General features: G+C 41.9%; 1 protein-coding gene across 13 annotated transcripts in view; it reads left to right on the forward strand.

The window, feature by feature from the left end:
* The window catches only part of Mapkap1 (MAPK associated protein 1), a 222,702-nt gene that overhangs the window by 82,115 nt on the left and 121,775 nt on the right, over nucleotides 1-18,812 (forward strand). For 12 of the 13 annotated variants that reach the window (XM_038336928.1, XM_038336923.1, XM_038336922.1 and 9 more), the window contains one exon: nucleotides 16,106-16,278. In XM_038336928.1, the coding sequence (XP_038192856.1) occupies nucleotides 16,106-16,278 (173 nt within the window). Of the gene's footprint in view, nucleotides 1-13,686; nucleotides 13,707-16,105; nucleotides 16,279-18,812 lie in introns of those variants that run through there. The other variant, XM_038336930.1, reaches the window with a different exon arrangement.

Below are 18,812 nucleotides of genomic sequence, written 5' to 3' on the forward strand. Positions count from 1 at the left end.
GTTGTTAACTTCAGTCATTTTTAGTAGTAGAGTTTGTGTGTTTCCCTTCTTCTAGTTGTGCTGGTGAAGGGTCGCTAGATGCCTGAGTTATTGTCGGCGTTGTTGGACTCCTTGGTTTGTGATTTTCCTTCTATTACTTTCTGCAAGGCTGGATTTGTGGCTGCGTATTGTTTAAATCTGTTTTTGTCCTGGAATATCTTGTTTTCTCCATCAATGGTGAATGCAAGCTTTGCTGGGTATAATAGTCTAGGCTTGCATCCATGTTCCCTAAGTGTCTGTAGCACATCTATCCAAGCTCTTCTGGCTTTCATGGTTTCCATTGAGAAATCAGGTGTAATTCTGATAGGTTTCCCTTTATATGTTACTTGACCTTTTTCCTTTGCAGCTCTTAATATCTGTTCTTTATTCTGTATGTTTTGTGTTTTGATTATTATATGGCGTGGGGATGCTTTCTTTTGATCCAGTCTATTTGGTGTTCTGTAGGCTTCTTGTACCTTCATAGGAACATCCTTCTTTAGGTTGGGGAAGTTTTCTTCCATAATTTTGTTGAATATGTTTTCTGGGCCTTTGAGTTGTAATTCTTCTCCTTCTTCTACCCCAATTATTCTTAGGTTTGGTCTTTTCATGGTGTCCCAGATTTCCTGAATGTTTTGTGTTAAGAATTTGTTAGATTTGTTTAGTTCTTTAATCTGTGAGTTTATTTCCTCTATAGTATCTTCAGAGTCCGAGATTCTTTCTTCCATCTCTTGTATTCGGTTGGAAATACTTGTCTCTGAAGTTTCTGTTCGTTTACTCAGAGTTTCCATTTCCAGTCGTCCCTCAGATTGTGTTTTCTTCAATACCTCCATTTCATTTATCAGGTCTTGTACTGTTTCCCTTACTTGTTTGATTGCTTTTTCTTGTTTTTCTTGTTTTTCTTGGGTATCTTTGAGAGATTTATTTATTTCGTCTACCTTTTTGTTTGTCATCTCCATTTCTTTATGGCAGTTTTTTACCTCCTGTTTAAGGTCCTCTATTATTTTTATAAAGTACTGTTTAATGTCGGTTTCTTCTATATCTTCTGGGGTAGGGTGTTCAATTCTTGTTGTTTCGGGATGTCTGGCTTGTGGTGATGTCATGTTGCCTTTCATGTTGTTGGAGGAGCTCCTGCATTGGCGCCTGCCCATCTCTTCCTTCAAAAGGAGCGCGGAGGTGTTTGGTGTCCCCAAAGAATGATGGATCCTCCTGCAGACTGTGAGGTCCCCTTGCAGGCCAAGCAGCTCTCAGACAAAGGCCTACCTTGCTCCGGGCAGCCAAATGAAGGAGGGGACCTCCCACCGGCCTGGGTGCACTCAATTCCAGGTCCCCAGAGCCCAAACAGGCTGAGCTGTGGGATTTTGTGGCCCCAAAGACGGGAGGATGAGGCAGGGGGAGGGGGGGAGGATTCTGGGTGCAAGCTGGGAAGGGACAGGAAGAGAGAGGCAGTATCCGGGGAGAATAACCCCTGCAGGAAGAGCAGGAAGTGTGCTGGTGGCAGGGGGAGTTGTGGAGAGTCGGTGGTCCCTCTCCGGGCAGCTGCCGCTGTTCGGGCACTCACTCCTCACTCACCCCAAAGAATGATGGATCCTCCTGCAGACTTTCAGGTCCCCTTGCAGGCCAAGCAGCTCTCAGACAAAGGCCTACCTTGCTCCGGGCAGTCAAATGAAGGAGGGGACCTAAACAGCATTTCTTATTATTCATTTTCTGTTTTGCTTTGTAGAGGCAGGGCCTCACTGTGTAGCCTACGTAAGCCTGGAAATCATTGTGAAAGCCAGGCTAGCCTCAAATTTGTGATGATCCTCCTGCCTTTGCCTCTGGAGTGCTGAGATTATAGTTGTGCACCAGCACACTTAATTGTCTTTCAGTGCTCAGTACTAACTGTACTCAGCACTCCTGATTCCTACTCTCCCTCCTTTTTAAACACAAAGTTTCCTTCCTCTTAGAGACTGGTGAAGACTTGGTAAGAGTTTTGGATACTGCTTTGTGTTTATAAATTTTGTGTATAACTCCAACTAATTGTCAATGCCTTCTAGATACCTAACAATAATTTGGTTTCTCTTTTTCTTGCTGCTTCTGTTTCTGGGCATTTATAAACTGTTAAATAAAAATTTTCAATTGCCCACTGATGTTTGTATTTTCCTGTGGAAAGCATAGTGTATTTTCTTTCTACTCACTGAGTTGTGGGTTCTTTGTGTGGCTTTTTCTTGCGCAGAGCAGACCCACCCCAGATCTCACATATATGCATTTTGAGGATGAAAGTGAATGTCATAATTGGAGAAATGTAAGGCTATTTATTTCCATTTTGTCTGATGTTTTTACATTGTTTGCTAGGAGGTGCATCAGGGACTTGAATTAATTATAATTACTGAAGAGTCATACACTGATTGAGCAAATAAAGTAGTAAGCCCATTTCTGGCAGAACTGTATAATTATAGCCCATCTTTGGATGAGCTGTATGTGCTTGAAAGATTAATTTTAAAAGGTTCTTAGGACTTAACTAAACAATGATTCAGTGAAATGTTTGAATTCTGTCAATGAAGAACATCAAATCTTATGGTGATAAAGCAGTCATGAGCCTAGCACTGAATAGAAATTTTGGGGTCTTGAGGACCTGTTAAATCAAGGAAATGATGTAATTTTAAGGTGAATATTTATGTTAAGAATTTTAGAATGCTTAGTCTACTGAAACTCTATAAAATATATGCCTGGATTATTTCCTTCACTATTTTTCTAGCTCTGCTCTGAAATGCTTCCCTGTCTCTAAAGTCCCCCTGTAGTGTAGGACTGTGATGGCCAGCTGGATCTTTGCTAGAGCTGCACTGTCCAATGCCCGAGCAGACACACCTTCTCCGCTAAGTCTCAATGTTGAAAGTTGGTAGTAAATCTTAAAAAAGACTCATTATACTGTGAAAATTGATAGAGTTTAAAACATGTAACTCTTTTTTATGGTCCCAAGAACCTATTTTTACTTTTAAAGCATATTGATTTTATTATATAAGTGATTTAATAATAAAGAGGTCTGTAAACTTATGCTAAATGATGGGGCTTAGTTTATGCAAATTACCTTTCCCTGATATTATCATCATTATGGAAGCCAATGTTTGTATAATTAAATGGAAAGTGCTGTATAGCATTTAATAATCAAAGAATCCCACAATGGCTATGAAAATTCAAAATGGACACTTTCCGTGCTGTAAAGAATGCTGTAAAGGTGTGGTGATTTCTCAGAAAATTAGGAAACAACCTTCCTCAAGACCCAGTAATACCACTTTTGGGTATATATCCGAAGGATGTTCAATCATGCCACAAGGACATGTGCTCAGCTATATTCATAACAGCATTGTTCGTCATAGCCAGAACCTGGAAACAACCTAAATGCCCCTCGACCCAAGAATGGATAAGGAAAATGTGGTACATTTACACAATGGAGTACTACATGGCAGAAAAAAAATAATGACATCTTGAATTTTGCAGGAAAATGGATGGAGCTAGAAAACATCATTTTGAATGAGGTAACCCAGACCCAGAAAGACAATTAACATATGTACTCACTCATAAGTGGTTTTTAAACATAAAGCAAAGAAAACCAGCCAACAAATCACAATCCCGGAGAACCTAAGCAACAATGAGGACCTTAAAAGAGACTTACATAGATCTAATCTACATGGGAAGTAGAAAAAGACAAGATCTCCTGAGTAAATTGGGAGCATGGGGACCCTGGGAAAGGGTTGAAGGAGAGGGGAGAGGCAGGGAGGGGAACAGAGAAAAATGTAGAGGTCAATAAAAATCAATAAAATTTAAAAAAAGAATGCTGTAAAGATGGATTGTACCTGTGAGCGCATATTCTAGGACATGCTGTAACCATCTCCATGTCAGAGCACTGTGACTTTTTTTTTTACAACCTTTCTCTGTTGCCTGTGCCTCCCTTTGCTCAGAGAGACTTTGTTCAGAAATCTGCTTTGCCTTAGCAGCAGCTTAGACCATAGTAAGAAGAGTCCCTGATGACAGCAGTCATAGGAGCAGAGCTCTTGCAGGAGAGACACCAAGCACTAACCCAGGGCCTCTGCCCAGAGCTGCACCACAGTCTCACAGAGGCCTGGCACAGGCTTCAGTTTTGCTTTAGACTGCCATTACTTTGAAGTAGATTTTCTCATCTGTATTTCATAGCTGAGGAAAGTTGACTTTCAGAGATATTACAGAGTCACTCATAGTTTACACAGTTCAAAGTTGTCAGGTCCAAAGTCTAGACCAGTCAGTCCTTTTCTGCCCTGGGGTGGGGTGGGGGGGAGGCTAGCACAGTCACATGATTCCACCATCGTGGTAGACATTGATGGTATCAGGAAGTGTGTTCTAAATTGAGCTTGGGAAGAATGACTGCTGTTCCTGTACAGTCTGTTAACCCTTTCAGTTTTTCCCTCATGTGTAGATGGAAGTTCTGTCCCGCTACTCCTGGAGCTGTTCACCCCTAAAAAACACACAGATACTTATATTAATTGTGACTGTTTTTGGCCTATTAGCTCAGGTTTATTATTAACTAGCTCTTACAACTTAAATTAACCCAAATTCTTGTCTATGTTTACCCTCGTGACTTGGTACCATTTCTCAGTGAGGCATTCTCTCTTGCTTCCTCTGCATCTTGCTAGTGACTGCTTCCCTCTGCCTTTCCAGCTTCCCAGAATTCTCTTAGTCTGATCATCCCGCCTATACTTCCTGACTGGCTACTGTCCAATCAGCATTTTATTAAACTAATACGAGTGACAAATCTTTACATTGTACAAGAGCATTATCCCACAGCATTTCTCCTTGTTTTCTTTTCAAAACAAGAACTCTGAATCTAATCTCCTTTGTTTAGCTTTTTTCCTGACCATTATCCATAACAACTTGTAACCAATACTCTAAACGAAGACAAACATTCATAATCATTATTTTGGGAATGTAAGCATAGTTTTCTAGGATACTTCCTGATTATTGGGGGTGCTGGTAATCTTATGGAGACCCAAAGAAAATTTAGGATTATGGTCAAGTCATGACTGGAGTATTCTGTGAGGTTTGATGATCTCCGTGAACAGCCTTGAAGCTGTTCTGGATGCAGAACTCAGAAGAAACTGCACCAGAGGTGCTTTGAAATGTTGGATCATCTGGGCTATCTATTCCCATTGGAGTTTTTTTAGGGGTGTTCCTCGATCAAATCTTATTTTTTTCTTAACCCAGAATGAATCCACAGCCTCTCATTTCATGTAGAAACAAAAGCAAGACCTCTCCTCCAAAGTAACATATCTTTTGACTTAAATTTTGAAGTCAGGGAATTTTCAAAAAATGTAGAGCTTGATTTAACCCAGCAGCATCTATAGTCAGGTGTCTTTTCTCAGCTGTCGAACAACTCAGACAGCACAGTAACACACAGTATCCAGGTTCTCTGTGTGTTTTCTATCTTCACATGACTTTTTTTTCTTACTCTATTTCTTTTTTAAGGACTATATCTATCCTTTTTCTTTTCTCTCTCAAAGCTACTTAATATTTTAAAATATACCATAAACCATTTAGAGGGATTTTTTGGTCTGAAACTGCTTTTACTGTATATCTCTATATTTTTCTGACCATGTGAATCTTTAATCTGCTAAGCAGCATGGCTAGGATTAAAGTGGTAGCTCTTTTAGCTAGCTGCTCTACCTATTCCTTGACTTCCTGAGAGTCTAGCTTCATGGCCAAATTATTGGCAAAACTCTATGGAGTTTCTAGGTCCATGCTACCACCAAGAAGCTTGTTGTTAGCTGCTCATAAACACCAAGTAAGTGTTTGGTGACAGGGCCTCTTATTTTACTGCTAACAGAGTCAGGAAGCCTTTCTTAAAGGAGCCACACCTCTGCTTGCTGCCAGCAAACACAGCAAAGATGGTTACCAAGAAGCTGTGCTTGACTCTGTTCTTGTCTGTCTAGAATCCTGGTTCTTTGTTTGTTTGTTTTTTTAAGCTTTCTCAGGCTTTATATGTAAATTCTTTCCAAACATTTGGGCTCCATTTATAAACGGAAGTTTCTATTCTGCCTGGTCCCACAGCTGTTCAGTCCCAAAGAAACACAAAGAGGTTAATATTATTTATACACTGTTTGGCCTATTAGCTCAGGCTTATTATTAACTAGCTCTTACAACTTAAATTAACCCATAATTCTTGTCTATGTTTAGCTACCTGGCTTGGCACCTTTTCTCAGTAAGGCATCCTCATCTTGCTTCCTCTGCATCATGCTGATGAGTGTGTCAATCTGCCTTTCTTCCCAGAATTCTCTTAGTCTGGTTGCTCTGCCTGTACTTCCTGCTGGCTACTGGCCTGTATTTTATTAAACCAATATGAGTGACAAGTCTTTACAGTGTACAAGAGCATTATCCCACAGCACTCCTGTGTCCCCCATTCTTGTGAAATGTTAAACTTATATTTGAACATGAGTGATTGCTATTTTTTCAGTTGATATATATTTTTAAAATTTTGTTTTATTGGCCGGGCTTGGTGGTATAAACCACTAATCCCAGCACTTTGGAAGTGCAGGCAGGCAGATCTCTGTGAATTTGAGGTTAGTTGCTTTACAGAACTATCCAGGCTAGCTAGGCATATGTAGTAAGACATTGTCTAGTGGGGAAAAAGGTATTATTATTATTATTGTGTGTGTGTGTGTGTGTGTGTGTGTGTGTGTGTGTTGCCAGGGAGCCTTTTGGCTCACAGCATGTGTATGGAGATCAGGGAATAACTTTCAGTAATCAGTTCTTTCCTTCAATCATGGTTCCTAGGATCAAACTCAGATTGTCAGACTTACTAAGAAAACACCTTCTTCTACTGAGTCATTTGCTAACTTCAAAAATTATTTAAGTTTATTGCTCAAACCTCATAGGCTAACTCAGTGTTTTTAAAACAGTAGTGTTAGGCTCCCCGCCCCCCCGAAGGATCAGAGCATCAAAATATTTTAAATAGAGAATATTTTTCCTTGGAGCAACAACTTCCTTGTTCATATTTAGAACTATAGATTTACATTTGATCTAATGTTATGGTTTCCCTGTTCTGTCTTGTCCTCTTGAAAGGGCTGCAGGCCAGTGTACTCCACAGTACTGAGTAATTGAGGTGGTTTTGTGTGTTTTGAGTTTGGGTCATGGGTGTTTAAAGGGGAGGCTGTAAAGCAGCAGTAGGCTTGTCTAGATGTCATTAGGCCAGCAAGATCAGTGGGCAAACTCTACAGGAATATCTAATAGAAAGAAATAGTTTAACCACCAAGACTGTCCCTGGGAGTAAAGCAGAAGGCTAACTTCAGCAGTAGGCAGGGCCACGTCAATGTAGGTCTACAGGCGAGGCTGTGGGACACTGTGTTCTGAGGATGCTTTAAAGGGGCTTCCCAGAAGGTGTCAAAGAATTCCAAGTCTATGGATGTCAATAAAAACTTTTAGGTCTGTGATTATAAAGCAGGAAAAGATATAACAAACATGTTGGACAATGGGTATTTCCTGAGCCTTTACCTAAGATCAGACAGAGAAGTGAGTGCTTCTGTGTGCAGCCTTACCAGGCTCTCTCTGAAACCCCATTAGAACTGTTATTATCTATGCTTTTCAAATTGTGTGTGTGTGTAGTGTATGCATTGTGTGTTCTCATGCATGTATGTAGATGTGAGAGGTTGACTCTGGTTCCTTCCTGTGTTGTTTTTCATTTTATTTACTTGGGTTTTTTTTTTTTTTTTATTTTCTTGAACCAGGCTCTCTCACTGAACCTGGGGATCATTAATGGCTAGATTAGTTGACCATATTGCACTATGCCACTGTGTCCCAACTTTCTCTTGTTTATTTGGGACAGGGTTTCACTATATAGCTTTAGCTGGCCTGGAGCTTGCTTGTGGACCAGACTGGACTTGAACTCACAGAGATCTGTCTGCTTTTGTGTCCTAAGTGCTGAGGTTAAAGCCATGTGCCACTGTGCCTGACCCAATGCCTAGCACCTGAAGATGCAAACTCAGGTTGTCAAGCTTTGTGTATGAGGAAATCATATCTCAAAAAGCTTAAGTGGTACAGTCTATAGTGGTACTACGTGCAGGTGTAAGTTACAGCCTATGCTCTTTGCCATGGCACTGCACACTGTGCTCCCTCCCAGCTTATGTTATGGTGGCAAAGATCCGAGAGGCACCAGATCAGAACTTGACCTTGTTAAAGGAGTGACAGTTGACGTTCTTGATAATAAAAGCTTAATGGAACTAAGGTTGGTGATTCAGAGGGAATTAATGAGATTTTGTCAATTTTATTTTAAGCTTTTCAGAAAATACAGTGTCCAGTGACAAACTGTAGAAATGCTTTTGACAAATTAACTTGACTACAGGTGCCAGATCTGGGAAATGTTAATTTAATAGCCTTTAAGCAGTCCAGATTTATTGAGGGTTAAGATAGCAGTACAACGCCAACTCTATAGCTCTGAATGGATTTGTCATAGAATTTTATACAAAAATCTATTCATATTCATTGCTTCTATTTTGAATGTAAAAAATGAGTTCATTTTCTGAGTCCATGAAATTGTGGTGTTTAGAAGTTTTTCCTCCATTATATAGAACCTCTTTATTTCTCATAATTAGATAATCTGCCTTATGCTGGGTTTTGTTTGAAAAATATTACTTCTCTTCAAATGGAAGCCATTAAATATTCCAAGAGAAGTGAGCATTTGAGTATACCAGATCTCACCTGGCACCTGTAAAACACAGTAACTTTCTGTGTCTTTTGAGATGAAGGAGAAAGGTGTCAATAGAATGGCACAGTCATCATTTTTGAAACAGAATGTTTCCTTCCTAAGGCTACAAGTAACCCTTTTATCAATTTGCATTATTACAATTGTCTGGATACACTGATACATTTATTTCTGCATTAAAATTACATATAATGATCTGCTTGTGCAGTTGTGACTAATGGAATAATGTTGCCTGCTTTTTGTCTCTCTAATTGCAGAAGCCAAGCTGTCGGTCCTTTCTGTTTCCTTCCCTTGGCAGAGCAATTGAACATTTAGCAACAGTTTGGAGATCTGTTATTCAATTTATTATTGGAAAGGTTGTTGTTAAGTAGCCCTCCTAACTGAGCCGTGTGTTCTTAAGTCTTAGTTCAGTTGACTTACTTGATGTGGGCAGCTCCTAATTAAAGACGATTTTAAGATGCCATGCCACAGTCTTGCCATCCCAGCAGCATGCAGGAAGCACAGGTAGGAAGATCACATGTGTGAGGTCAGCAAGATCTACATAGCAAGTCCATGGCCAGCCAGGGATATATCGTGAAGCCTTCTTTCAAAAAGTCTGTGTGCATGGCAGGGGGTGGATGGGAGGCAGGTGGGCATAGGCTTAGAGAGATGGCTCAGCAGTGGAGAACACTGGCTATTCTCCCAGAGGACCTAGGTTTGATTCCAAGTACCCACAGGGTGGTTCACAATTGTTTGCAGCTCCATTTTGAGGGGATCCAAAGCCCTCTTCTGGCCACCTCAGGCACCAGCAACACAAACATATATACAGGCAAAACACCCATACACATAAAATAAATACAGGATTTTGTTGTTGTTTTGGGGTTTTTGTTTTTTTTAAAAGTCTATGTTGACCAGACTGGCCTTGAATTTGCCTTTCTCTGCCTCCTGAACACTGGAATTAAAGCTGTACACCACCATCTAGTTTAACATCAAATTATTTTTTAAAAAAATTATTTGAAACTGAGCCTGTTGTTCTTTGTTTTTTCTGCTTTCTCTATTTTGGAAATTAGAAAGTATATAATTTTGAAATTAATTTTATAAGCAATTGACATATTGAAATGGTTTGCTGCGGTAAGCAGACAGTCCCAAGCAGGGACAGCACAGCAGGTCACAGCAGGTCTCCAGGTCTCCATGTGACGGTGGCAGGCGGGCGGGCTGGCGGCGGGCGAGAGAGACAGATACATGGATAGGCACGCCATGCAGAGTGAGGTTGGATATTTATTCAAGGGGTTATGGAGAGGGAAGGGAGAAGAGCAGAGAGAGAGAAAGAGAGAGGAGAGAGAGAGAAGGGGAGAGAAGAGAGAGACAGAAGTGGGGGAAGGGGAGAAATGGGGAGAGAGAAAGATAGAAAAAAGAGAGCTCAGGCTGGAAGCTGAAGATCAGCCTGCCTCAGAGGATAGGGGAGGGAATGGGCATGGCTTGTCTCTTAAAGAGACAGAACAATCATTGCACATATAGGTTATACATTTATATACTTAGGTTATATATTACTTTAGTTAATGAGACACATGGATTGGAAAAGCCAGTTATTAGATTATTAATTATTATTACTATTAATATATCATTATCAATTGTTATCTAATTGTTGATTAGATGACATTTATTCATAATGTTGGTATTCTCTTGATAGGCTTGAAAATGGTTTCAAAAGAATGAGCCTTTCCAATGTATCATAAGGTACAAAGACTCATCCCTTGACCCAATAATGTACACCTGGAATATGTTCATATTTATATCAAAGAGCACTTGAGAGAATGCAGCTTACAATAGTGGGATGTTTATAATGTTCAGCTCTGTAAACTGCAGTGTAATGAAATGTTTTAGATCATTATTCCTCACCTGCTATATGTCAGGTCCTGTGTTATATGCAGGAGACATTTCAGAGAAGAGAGTGGTTTGGAGTGGCAGAGGCAGTCCATTTACACGGGATAAGAAAGAAGAGGGAGGTGTGAGGAGTGTGTGAAGCTCGGCAAGCTAACCCTGAACCTCTGCCGTACTTCAGGCCCAAGGCACACGCAGCAGTTGTTCCCTTTCTGTAATTCACACTTGAGCTGGTAAAGAAGAAGGCAGAGGTGGATATAGCAAACAGTAAACTGTAAGGTCCTGACAACTGGATTACTAGGAATCAGGAGAGGCAGTTATTTTGGACTTCCCCTTCTTGGAAGAGACATTTGAGATGAAGGACAGAGGAAAACCTTCATTCCTTGGTCAGTGATTGTGTGTGGATGTTATATGTATGAGAGAGTCTAGTGAGAAAGCGGAGGTTTTGAGAGGTGTCAAAGATTAGCTGAGAGTCAGAGCAGATCTTCAAGCTCCGATCCAACTCTGCTCTACTCTGAACTGTTACTGTGTGTTGTAGCAGAGGCACTGGGTCTGGTTGACCAGGCTATTAGCTGTACCAAGTCAGTGGAGAGCTACAGTGTGTTTCTGACTGGCGCGAGCTGTGCTTTGAGAGAAGTGTTCTCATTGTTGGCAGAAAGGAGGTAGGGCTGTGGAAGGTGGGCTTCTGAGAGAAGACATTTGGAATGCTGCTGTTCTGGTGTGGCCAAGAGATGGTGCAGCTTTCATCTGGGCCAGTGCCTTGAGCACAGAAGAGCAAGGTTTGAGAAACATTTTAGGGTCAATGGTGTAGAAGATAGGGCAAGAAAGAGTTGTGGCAGTTCCTAGTCTGTGTGAGCCAGTCACCCACTAGGTACAAAAAGCCTTGTGAGTGTGCAGATGACAGAAGAGCTCATGGTGGAGAACCCTGTCTGAATGTGAAGTCCCGGAAACATTTTCAGAGCCCTCAGTTGGGAAGCCTGAGGTCTGGACTTCTGTCGCCCTGTGTGGGTTGCCCTCGTGTGGAGGAAGTACTCTTCTGTTGCCTCAGATCTTTACCTGAGGCTCTGCCTTCTTTCCCTTGCTTAGGGCTGTTCTGGAGAGCATGAATCAGCTTCACATTTGTTGGCTGTTAGTCATTTTTAAAAAAAACACCAAGATTAAGTTACATATTTAGAACTTACTTATGTGCATTTGCTTGGGCCACAGTGTGCACTCAGGACAGTTTCAGGGAGTCCATTCCATTCCTTTACTGGCTGGGTCCCAGATCATCGGGTTTGGCAGCAAGTGTCTCTACCTGCTGAGGCATCTCACGAGCTGGATTCATCTTTTTTTATTTTTCTTTAATAAAAATTATTTATCTCTGGGCCTTGCCTATGCTAGTAGGTAGAAGTGCTACCGTAGTGCTGTAGTCCTAGCCCACATAGTATGTTCCTAGTAAATATTTATTTAATGCCTTAACATGGTCTGCATTTCCAACACGGAACTTTGTTCTCTTACCTTATGCCCTTAAGCCTTGAGTGGTAGTTATTCTTGCTGTCTTTATCTCCTTTTTGTTGTTCTTGTTGTTTGTAATTATGGTATTTTGTTTCTAATTTTAATCTTATTATTATTTAATCATTATAGAATATACAAAGCAAAAACTTAAAATCACTCATAGAATCACCATGTCTGGGAACCTCTGCCCCACCCCTGTTGTGCTGACTGTAAACATGACAGTGGCTTCTCTCTGGACTCTGGAGGAGCATGGCTGTTTCCTAAGATGCCTCTACCAACCCGTCCCAGGGTGACTGCCTCTGGGCTCTCTTGACAGCCTATCTTTTCCTTCTTAGAGTGCTCATGACTGTGCAGCCAGGAGACTGCTGAAGGGCTGCTCAGCTCTTTGTTTATTAGACTTGATATTCAGGTCCCAGCATGTGTTACAGTGGCTATTTGTTGAATGCCCAAGAGAGGAGAAAGGTACAGCTGAACCCTTTCCCCATGAAGCCCTCTCTTGTGCTCTAATTATGGCTTCATCTCCCCAGTCCTGTATTGGGGAGTGCATAAATTGCTGTGTGACATGATCTTTGTTTATTGCTAGTTGCTTTTTAATAGTTGGATGTTAGGCCTCTGGAATATTGCTTTCTTGATGTGTGATGAATACTTTTAATCCTTTGGTCACCTTATTTTTTATAAGTTAATTACTTTCTATTATGTTGATGGATTGTTTTATGTTTTAGATGATTTTCTCTAAATCTTGCCACACAGGGACTCTTAGTTGAGCTCACTGCCACCACCTGGAGCTTTTTCAAAAGAGCTTTCTCATTAAAATAAGATAATTTCAAGATTTGTACAAGGGTGAAATTAGAAGATTAAAATGATGAAACGCTTCATTCATTTGCGAGGCATCTCTGTGCTTATTGTTATTTCATATGAAATAAACAGGGTTAACAGCTAACCCAATAACTGTCCTGTAGTTTGGAGCAGAGAGGGTGGGGGGTGGGGTCTTAGTCCCTGTCTGTCCTAGAGTGGCCCTTCAGATCTAGATCCTTCTTTGGGAGGCTGCTCAGGTGGAGCTTTTGTTGTGTTTATAAGAACAAAGGGAAAGAGAAAAGGTGAGCTGCTGAGAATGGGGGTTAGTGGCACTTGGACTGACTGACTAAGGGCCTAAAGGGGTTGATATTCAGAATAGTGATTTTGGAGTTATGATGGCTCAGGTTGAACTGTGATTCTTCCATGTGGCTCTGGTACATTGAGCAGGACACTGTATCCTCAGAAGCCTTAGTTTTTTCTGCTGGAATATAGGGTATTGGTAGAACCTTCTCTTAGAATTAGCTTAAAAATTAAATGAAATAGAGCCAGAGCAATAAACAAATCTGATTTTACTAGAATAGTCAGTATTCTTTCTAGAGCTGGTGGCTATCACTTTGGACCCCATGTGATTGTGAAATCAAAATGGATCTGAAATCGAAAGTATCTAGCAAACTGCTCTGCACATAGAAAGCACGCTGCAGTTTATGAAGCAGATTCATGTTGTCATCCCCAGTGGGTTTCCACATCTTGAGATGTCAGCCCTGCGACCCGTCAGCTGTAGTTCTGCAGAAAGATAAGGGATACGTGAGGATAAAAAGTAGACTGGCAAGATGACTCAGTGAGTAAAAAGGAAGATCAGTAAAAGCAATAGACTGGATCTAGTAAGGAAGGCAGTGTGTGTGTGTGTGTGTGTGTGTGTGTGTGTGTGTGTGTGTGTATCTGTCTGTCTGTCTGTCTGTCTGTCTTTGTTAGGGGGATTTATTTGAGTGGTTTATAGGCTGTGTTTAGGATAGTTCCACTGTGGCTTTTTCCTGGTGGGAAAGCCAAGAATCCAGAATTTGTTTGGTTCACGAGACTGGTGTCTCAGCAGTACCGGTCTGCTGCTTGAGCCTGGAGCATTCCTGGGGAGCTGCTTGTTTTCAGTCGAACTTCAGAGTCTGCTCAGCAACAGAGGGATAGACTTGCCTGTAGGAATGAGATATGTGTTCAGATACACATCCCAGGAGCATGTTCAGACCAAGGTAGCTAAACCATGATGGGCAAGCAAGGGTGTTGGCATTGGGTGATGATGGAGAGGTATGGGTACCAGATCTATCAGGCAGTGCTGTGAGAGTTTGGACTTTATTCATTGTCATTCACTCACTAGAAAAATTCAAAGAAGGTTGTAATGTGATTGGCTTTTAGTGTCAAGTCCCTCCCTCATACTGCAAATCAAAACCAGGATGTACTTATAGCAAGGAGCACTCTACTGGTATGCATGCATTCAGGGAAGTGTGTGTACGTGTGTTTGTGCACACCACGGCTATTTAGCGACTTCTCTGTGGCTGTGACTTGCATTATGACAGATGGCATGGAGTGTCCTTTCTTGTATTTATTGACCACTTGTATATTTTCTCCAGTGAAAAGTCTGCTCAAATCCTTTGCCAGTATCTTAATTGGATTATCTTTTATATTGCCTTGTGAGAGTCCTCAGCCTGTTTGAGATGATGGGCCCTTACCAAATAAATGGATTGCAGTTCTTCCTTCCCTTTCTGTGGTTCACCTTTTTATGTAATTGACAGTATTCTTCGGGGAACACATTTTAAGATTTTTGATAAACTGATTGATTTGTTGTTGTTGTTGTTGCTTATACTTTGTGTCATTTAAAGAAATTAGTGTCTGATTCAAAGTCAAGAACACTTATCCTACTATAAGTTTTATATTTTTACCTCTTACATTTGGATCTTTATGCTATGAGGTAGGATTGCAAATTCATCCTTTTGCATGTTTCTCTTTGGTCATCCCACTGCTGTTTGCTGAACAGACCATTCTTCTCCACTGAAGCTCAGTTTTGCAGTAGTTGTCCTAGAGCTTCCCAGGAAGACAGTAGAAAGAAAGAAGTAGCTGGTTTCATGCTGAGACCACTTGCTGCAATGAGGAAGCTGCTGTTGGGGGGAGTGAAGTGCACCAATATAAACTTAAATTGTCTGTGCTCTTTTCTCCTTGTGACATGTTTGTCAGTCAGTAAGATTGTGAGCCAAGTCTGTGGTGAGGAAAGGGGATGACTCTAGGCCATGCAGCACAGAGCTGGAGAGGAAGCTATAGTTGTGTGGGTTGGAGGTAAATGGAACAAATTTTTTTTTTTTGCAAGAAAAGAGGAAATAATAGTTTGGAAGTGTTAGTGGGAAAAGAACTACCTACATGGCCACCTGAGCTTGAGGATTTGGGGATCATGGAAAAGAAGACTAAAGAGCAGGATGTGGTGGAATGTGCTTGTAACTGCAGCCAAAACGTACGGATCATGAGTTTGACACCGCTGTAGGCAGTAGGGCAGCTTGGGGGGTACAGAGAGAATTAGGGAGAGGGAGAACACAGGGATAGAAGCAAAGCAGTCCTGTTCTAAGAGAATGGCAGAGGAGGCATGCCCTCCCCAGACACAGTTTTTGCTTGAGTCATAGAAGTAGAATGTTTTAAAAAGCAGCTTTGATTTGTTGCTGACTAGTGCCAGTGCCCTAGAGAGCCAAAAGGAACATGCAGAGAGAGAAGGGCTGAGTATGTGGAAAGAATCGGGAGTGCATAGAGTCATGTGGGTTGAGCAGTAAGTGAAGATCAAGGACCCTTGAACTTGTTTGGCACTTAAGTAAGCAGGTGCACTGCCCAGTGGTATTAGTATCCTATTTCTCAGGCACATAGACAAGCTCTTGGTCCCAATATGAGTGCCTCCTCTTCCGCCTCTTCAGGAGAGACATGACTATTTCCAGGGAACCAATGCCAGGCTTTGTTAGTGTCTTCTCCAAGGGCAGAGAGTTGATAACAAAACCAGTCTGTTCAAGTACCAGCTCTGCTCACGCTAATACTTGTTCCTCTAGGACATTCACCTTCCTGCATATAGACTTTGTCCACCCTAGAGTAGGTCTATGCAGAAAGGGTAGGAAATGGCTGTGCTGACCCAGACCAGCAAAGTTGTGCTAGGACCCACAGTACCTGCAAGACCACAGCTGTGTGCTTTACTCTCTCATGCATGTACTCCCTCCACAGGGTCATGTGGGTACAACTGCAACTAAGAAGATCGACGTCTACCTCCCCCTGCATTCAAGCCAGGACAGACTGCTACCAATGACCGTGGTGACAATGGCCAGCGCTAGGGTGCAAGACCTCATCGGGCTCATCTGTTGGCAGTATACGAGCGAAGGACGGGAGCCAAAGCTCAAGTAATCCTTTATCTTCTTGCCCACTCTAGTTCCCAGTGGTCTCCTAGCCATCAAATCTGCACTCTTGGACATATCAGTCTCTCTAGACACTAGCCAGAGAACCAGATTTTCACACTCTTGTAGCTCAGAGTTCTCCCCAGGTCTTGGGCCTCAGAGTCTACTTAAAAATAAACTTGCAAGTTTCCAGATATGAACACAAGGAAATGAATGTATGTGGATGAGAGTAGCAGGAAAGGTAACGAGGGTAGACCGGTGTCTGAGCGCTTGCCATGAGCTGTCACTTAGTAGGCCACTTCATTCCTGGTATCCTGTTGTTCTTCCAGCCATGAACGTGAGTATACTGATCCTCTCTGTCTGTGAAGGAGGGACTCAGGCTCAGGTGCTTGCTGAAGGTCACTTCACAGGAGATGGCAATCAGGGTATTGTGTGATCCCGCCTGCCTTGTGCAGATCCGTCTGCTGCACCTCAGCTTTCCTCATCAGTGATGACTTGCCTTTTTCCCATCACTAAGCTCTAGTTTTCATTTAGCGGTTAATATTAAAGATACCTTGCTTGAAGGTGGGCCTTCCATGCCTGCACATGGAGCTGCTTTGACAGTTGCTTTAGCTGCATTGGCCCTGCTTCCGTCCTTTCTTGACAGGCATCCTCTTCTAGTTCACCGTCTTCCCAGGAGTAGGGTATGGGATACAGCAAAGTACAGTGGGAAATTTCTACTCCCTGCCCATGTTTAGCTGAGTTATCTAGTCAGCTTTAGTTAGGGTTAGGGACATTAAATTTGAACATGATTTTTTTTCTTCTAGCTCTTCTCTCATTGTTTTCTTCCTTTGTGAAGTGTAGTCCAGCCTCAAACTCAGGACCTTCCTGGTGCAGCCTCCTAAGTGCTGGGATTATAGATGTGCACCACTAGACCTAGTTGCTTTTAAACTCTTTCTGATGTTGCCCTCCATTTCCCCAAGTAAATTTGGGTGTAAAGATCATCTTCATTGCTTTGGTGTCAATAGAGAGCCATTCCAGCTGAGATACTCTAGCTTAGACAAAGGGTAGGGTTCTGCTGCTGTTCTTTGGAAGGTACTGAGATGTAGATCTTTCTCAATGTGAAGTAGAAATGAGGAACAAGAAAGGGAGCAATACTCGATTTAAACCGATGGAGCTGCTGTCTAGTGTGGCCACTGAAGCTGACAGACGTGAGTCAGCTGACCTAGGGTTATATGACTACTGAGTAACAGACGGGAGCTGAATGAAACTCCATTTTATAGCAATAGAAACTAAACTCGGGCTAAATAGCTTCCTTAATCACACAGTAAGTGGCAGGATTGGTATTTTTAACCCAGTGGTCTCTACCAGTGCCCAGTTCTTCCCTGTCACAATTACTGTAGTGGGACTGTGTAGTAGATCTGGAAGTACAGGAGAGACTAGCTTCAGCCGTGAGGGGCTTTGCCCAGGGCAAATGCCAAGATAAAACTGCACAATCCATAGAGAATGGCATGTCAGAGCAGAAGGTTTGAGAGGAGCCAGGTGTGTTTCAGAGTTAACATGGGGTTCAACTGCCTGATCCTAGGACAGCAAAGGTGAAACATGAAGGAGCAGCAGGAAAGGTTATGTCAAAAAAGCTAAGAGAGGCACAGATATGTGGTTCTGCTCGACTCCAGTGCAGAGCAGAGTACTGACATATTTGTACTAGATGCCAGAGGCCGGAAGCTTAGTGTGTTGTCTCGGGAATACAGGTCAACCCACAGCACTACTTCTTTGCTAGTTGATGACTTGTTATATTTTCCCTGTGTGAATTAGTGACATGATTATAATAAAAACTGGAATGTACTTCAAAAGGTGAACCATTAAATACCATGCTGCATCTGTCTAGCGTAACACTGCTCAGAGATTTAAAAAAAAAAAAAAAGGAACTAGCCATTGCTACAACTACATGAATAGGTCTAAGTCACTTTGGAAAGGTTGTAGGTTGTGTCTCATGTGATTTCATTATGTAACATATTAAAAGTGACACAAAGACAGAGACAGAGAACACATAAATGGTTTCAGAGACAGACAGTATTTGGGAGGAAGGGGTATGAAAAGACCTTCTCTGTTCTGTTCCCAGTTAACACACACGCACACGCACACACACACACGCAGACACGCACGCGCACACACACACACACATGCTGGCAGAAACTAAGATTTGTTACCAGTGTCAGTTTCCTTGGTCTGGACTATAATGACATGAGCTCTCACCTCTAGAGAAGACTGCCTAAAGGGCTCCCATGTGATCAATTTTTCCCTGTTGTGACTTTATAATCATTTAAAATGGAAGCTTTAAGAATAGTACTTTTTAAAAAGCACAACAGCAACAAAAGTCTACTTTCTGCATGCCAGGCAACAGTTGAATGTTAAGTGATGCCAACATATCCTGTTGCCATGCTGGAAGGTATCATGATTATAGGAGGAATACAACTGCAAGATTGCAGAGAGACGGTACCAGTCCCCATACAGGACGCATGGGTATACTCACAACCCAGCCAGTGCTTTACAGGTGTTGA

The sequence above is a fragment of the Arvicola amphibius genome, chromosome 7 (genome assembly GCF_903992535.2).
Source record: "Arvicola amphibius chromosome 7, mArvAmp1.2, whole genome shotgun sequence".
Classification (NCBI taxonomy): domain Eukaryota; kingdom Metazoa; phylum Chordata; class Mammalia; order Rodentia; family Cricetidae; genus Arvicola; species Arvicola amphibius.